The sequence below is a fragment of the Sinocyclocheilus grahami genome, unplaced genomic scaffold, assembly GCF_001515645.1.
Source record: "Sinocyclocheilus grahami isolate Dianchi unplaced genomic scaffold, SAMN03320097.WGS_v1.1 scaffold1669.1, whole genome shotgun sequence".
Taxonomy (NCBI): domain Eukaryota; kingdom Metazoa; phylum Chordata; class Actinopteri; order Cypriniformes; family Cyprinidae; genus Sinocyclocheilus; species Sinocyclocheilus grahami.
In genome coordinates, this window is record NW_015506848.1 from 30,853 (window position 1) to 36,055 (window position 5,203).

At 41.8% G+C, this 5,203-nt stretch overlaps 1 protein-coding gene across 1 annotated transcript in view; it reads left to right on the top strand.

Annotated features, from left to right (window-relative positions):
- The window catches only part of LOC107571923 (synaptic vesicle membrane protein VAT-1 homolog), a 29,356-nt gene extending 26,205 nt beyond the window's left edge, over positions 1-3,151 (top strand). Inside the window, exons 5-6 of the mRNA XM_016258309.1 lie at positions 1,437-1,678; positions 2,332-3,151. Of these exons, the coding sequence (XP_016113795.1) occupies positions 1,437-1,678; positions 2,332-2,502 (413 nt within the window). The 3' untranslated portion in view covers positions 2,503-3,151. The remainder of the gene's footprint in view (positions 1-1,436; positions 1,679-2,331) is intronic.
- The last annotated feature ends 2,052 nt before the right edge of the window (positions 3,152-5,203 follow it).

Consider the following 5,203-nt stretch of genomic DNA (forward strand, 5'->3'; position numbering starts at 1 on the left):
TTTTTTTTTATTATCTTGTTTCATGCTAATAAGCCACCTTTGAAGTGAACAGAGAGAGTGATGGTTAGACTTAGAAAATGAAAGCGAGGACATGAGTGAAATGAAGAGGATAATCATGTGGAGAGACACTAAAACGAGTGGGAGAAAACAAGCAAGGGAGTGACAGACATGGGAAGCGATGTGTGGATAGTGAGCGAATGAAGACGGGTCAAAGAGTGCAGTGTTGGAAAAGGGAAAAAGAGAGGCATGTCATTCCTCTGTAAATGAAGAATGCTCACTGTGGGAGCCGTTAAGCAGTAATTCACCCGTCGGTCAACCGCACACACATTTTACATGCAGAAAACTCACACAAATACATATTCATGCTCAGGGAGTTCAAACGCCTCGCTCACACAAAGACATATTTACATCCTAGGACATAAGAATGGGTGCTATGATAGTAGAAATGTTGACTGGTAGAGATTGAGAAACCATTTATTCTGCTTTGTTTGGCTGTTTTGTTATTTACATGTGAAGGCATTGAAGATGCATGGAAAAAATACGAAAATACAGAGTAGGATCTACAAAAGGTAGATCTTGTCATTAATTGGTGCTAAACTGTTTTGGATGGTTGACTAGTGTAGCTAATAAACAACTGTTTTATACTTGTTAAGAAGCTTGTTTTATACTTGTCGTTCTTTTGTTATGAATAATATTATCTTTTGTCTAAGTTCTGAATTGGAGATAAAATGCCTTTCAGTATTTAATTCACTGATTTATCCAAAACCGGCATTGAGATATGGTTATGTAAAATATAAGGCCATTCCCATTTGCTGATTTTGTTTATAATGCTTTTGAAATAAGTCTCGTACTGTTATCGTGCCCTTACCAAGGCATTTAATCAAAAATACAGTAAAAGGGAAATACTATTACAATTTAACATTTTCAGCATCATCACTCCAGTCTTTGTCACATGATTCTTCAGAAATCATTCTAATATGCTGATTTGGTGCTCAAGATACATTTCTTGTTGTTGTTATTATTATCAGTGTTGAAAACGGTTAACTGCATAATATTTTAGTAGAAACTATGATACCATTTTTCATAATTCTTGAAAGTTCAAAAGAGCAGCATTTATTTGGATTATTTTAGAAAGCGTTTATAACATAATAAATGTGTTTACTCACACTTTTGATCAATGTATTCTTGAAGTGTTAATTTCTTTTTTTTTTAAAAACAACAACTTTTGAACGGTAGTGTGTATTATGATATTTTCTGTTACCGTGATATAAAATTACTCATGCTGTCATAACATTTTATTCATACCGCCCATCTCATAAATCATATTAATATTGTTGTGAGAATTTAAAACCTGGATACTGACAATGGATCCAAAACCCTGATTTTAATATGCCATGATGTATATCAGTGTCTATGTCAACTTGATGTTTGAACAGGTGCTGCTAACATGTTGGCGGGTCAGAAGAAGAACCTGTTTGCGGTGGCTAAGACCTGGTACCAGCAGTTCTCCGTACACACCCTGAGCCTGATCCAAGGGAATCGCTCGGTGTGCGGATTTCACCTGGGGTACCTGGACTCTGAGACCGAGCTCATCGCTCAGGCCATGGCAGCCGTTGTGGACCTGTACAGACAGGGCAAGATCAAGCCCCGAATTGACTCCACCTACCACCTAGAACAGGTGAATGAATGAGTGTCAGATGGGGGTCATTTGAACTGATGTGTATGTGGGAGTTGTTTGGAAAAAACATGAAGAGTAGAATTATATTTGGGAGTGTATTTATACCAGGAAGTTCAAATCCATTGAGATTCTACCTTGAGCAGATAAATATGCGACGGTGTTCTTTCACGATCATCACCTCAACCACCACCCATGCCTTGTACTCCTTCCACCCTTTGATCAGTCATTCTTGCCTTGTCCCTCACTTGCTCTTTCATCCATTTTCCCTATTATTTCTTCTCCTTTCTTATCTCTCCTGTTGCTATAGAGATGTCTCTTCCTGCTTACTGTAAGTGTCTGCGAGCTGATGCTTTTATGACGAGCTGGGGTTTTATCAGCCTCGTCAGACTTTGGTGTTGTTGAAAATTCGTAAAAAGAATTATGAAGTGCTTTCACATTCAACTGAAACGAATATTTCACAAGACTTCAGCTGATGAGAAGAGCTGTTTAAGTGCTCTGTGTATGCTGGTAACTCTATCTCCCTGTCCTTCACTCTCATTTCCGGTCTCATTCTCTTCACTCAATCTGTCCACAAGTCAATCGTCAGGGCCAGGTTGCTTTTCCCCGTTGCTAGGAGATGGCTCGCTGTTGCCGTGGCACTGGTTGTTAGGTAGAGTGGTAAAGAGGTGAGCGCGGGGGGGGTGGAACGGAGAGGTGACAAGAAAAAGGATGACAAGAAGAAGGATGACGCCAAGAAGGAGGAGAAAAAGGAGAAGGAAGAGGTCAAGAAGGATGACAAGAAAGCAGAAGAAAAGAAGGAAGAAGCCAAGAAAGAGGAGAACTGAGTGGAGAGAAACATTGTGGATGTGCTTTGTGTCCGTGTCAGCGGTTTGGGAGCGGTCTGAGTGTGTGTGTGTGTGTGTATGGAGGGGTGTATAGTGTAATTAGCTTAACCCCAGTTGATTCCTGACATTAGCTCTGCATTTCTGCAATCATTCAATCAACAGAATTCACACACCACTTATGTTCACCCACACACACACACACACACACACTTTATACACCAAGGGAACACACCACTTTATCGTTCTGTTGTAACCCGGTAGTATTTATTCCCGGTTCTGCTGCGTCCTTTTTAACTATTTCATATGACTGCATGCCACCAAGGCATGTTAGGGCAGTATTATCCTTTTTATAACTATCACCGCAGTGTTTACTCAACCAACATCTTTAATTATATAACAAAATAACCTTACTCTGCACCCTTTAAAATCGTACTACCATATCCTCTAACGTTATTCCTGCCAAACTAATGCACTATAAAATTATTTTATATCACTGAAATATTCTTTGTAGACGCAAACCAAGAACCACCTCATTCGCTCTCTACACCCCTCCGTGTGTTTGCGTATCCACTGTGAGTTTGGCTTTTCTGTTTCCTTTTCGTCTCTGTTCTGAAGTGGGTGCACTTGTTTGATTCGCCATACGTCATCAAAAGTGAAAAAGCTTTTTTTCTGCCCACCTTGGCATGCAAAAACAAGAGCACCCACCTACACTCCCATTGTTTGTTGTTTTCCCCTTATTGGGCCAGACTCACTGACATGTACCCCCAATTTACACCACTTATGCTCTCTCTCACTCACTCACTCACACACATACTTTATACACCAAGGGAACACCAGTTTATTGTTCTGTAGTAACTCGGTAGTATTTATTCCTGGTTCTGCTGTGTCCTTTCTAAATATTTCGAATGACTGCATGCCACCGAGGCGTGTTAGGGCAGTATTATCCTTTTTATAAATATCACCGCAGTGTTTACTCAAGCAACGTCTTTAATTATATAACGAAATAATCTTATTCTGCACCCTTTAAAATCATACTACCATATCCTCTAACGTTATTCCTGCCAAACTAATGCACTATAAAATGATTGTATACCACTGAAATATTCTTTGTAGACTCAAACCAAAAACCACCTTGTTTGCTCTCTACACCCCTCCGTGTGTTTGTGTATCCGCCGTGAGATTGGGTTTTCTGTTCCTTTTCGTCTCTGTTCTGAAGTGGGTGCACTTGTTTGATTGGCCATACGTAATCAAAAGTGAAAGATTTTTTTCTGCCCACCTTGGCATACACAAAAACAAGAGCACCCACCTACACTCCCATTGTTTGTTGTTTTCCCCTCATTGGACCAGACTCATTGATATGCTCTCAAGCTCCACCCCCCTGGAGGAGTCAGGGTGGTCTGGGATTGGCCGAGAGGGACAACAAGCTTCTTTCATGCGCACACATGTGCACTGAACACGTCGCTGACGTTACTCCAAAAACTAGCAAGGGTGTTTTAGGCTTCAGCTGATCAATGTGCCATGTCATTAAAACGGGGGAAGCACCAGGGTTTTAATGAGTCTAGCTTGGTAAGCAGGACCAATTATAGAGAACATTCTCCCAGCCTTTTCCCCATCGTTTCGCTTGTCAGATGTGGACTCATAAAGACAGGAGTGGCCTTTCATTCCAGAACCTCCTCAGGATCCTGATGCTTTCCGCCCCTCGTTCCCGTGACGGCTTACCCACACGATAATGTTGACCTGCAGTTCACATTTAAATATGATCTCCACTCCGTCTGGCTTTTCTAACTCCGCGCTCTCTCTCCCCCCGTCTGTTCACTTACCCTCTTCGTCATTGTGGTTGGCATAGCAACCGCAGTTAGGCTGGTTAGGGATGACGGTTAGGTCTCACCCCCACATCCTAGATGGACACAAACATACAACCACTCACCATCTCCACAGCAGCAGCTTTTATACCATAAACCTTGGTAGTTTTATTTTAATGCATTTAGGAATGTGGCTACACCCTCTCTTAGACATGTCAATCAAACCCTCTGGCTCCTCCCCCTCCGGTTTCTCAGAGCAGTAATCTAATGCCTCCGCTGGTGATTTAAATGCATTGCAGTGCTATCATTCAAGTAATCAAGACACCTGCCAACCACTCTTTTTCACATTGAGTCTGGTTCATTTCAGTGGGTGTTTGTGAAACACAACCAGATCCCCTCTTTTATACGTGCGTTTGTTGTGTGTGAGTATGTATTTGACCGTCTGTCCTCAGGTTTGTTGTCAGATTTAATTCAAATATTCTTTCTTTCTGTCTCTCTACCTCCCTCATGCTACCTTATGCTACCGTCTGGCATTTTAACGGTCTCTTTCTCTCCTCTTCTGTCAGTTTCTAACTCTCACCATCACTCTTGAATATTCCGGCCCCCATGAACAGCCTGCATTGGTTTGCTATCATTTGCACTCAGCTTGCACTTATAGGGAATGGCAGTTCCACACCTGATCCACCGTATCTCTGAATCCCGTCCGGGTTTTCACTCAGACCATCAGTGTCAGTCACATTCTCGTTCTCCCACCAACACACTCACTCTTTATGCGCCTCTAAAACCAAGAAACAAGTCTTTGAACATGCATGGAGATGCTCAGAAGGCCACGTTGTTTGATGCATGCTCGTGTTTACATAATCACTATGAGTGCAGATAACCGTTCAGGCCCAGAATGC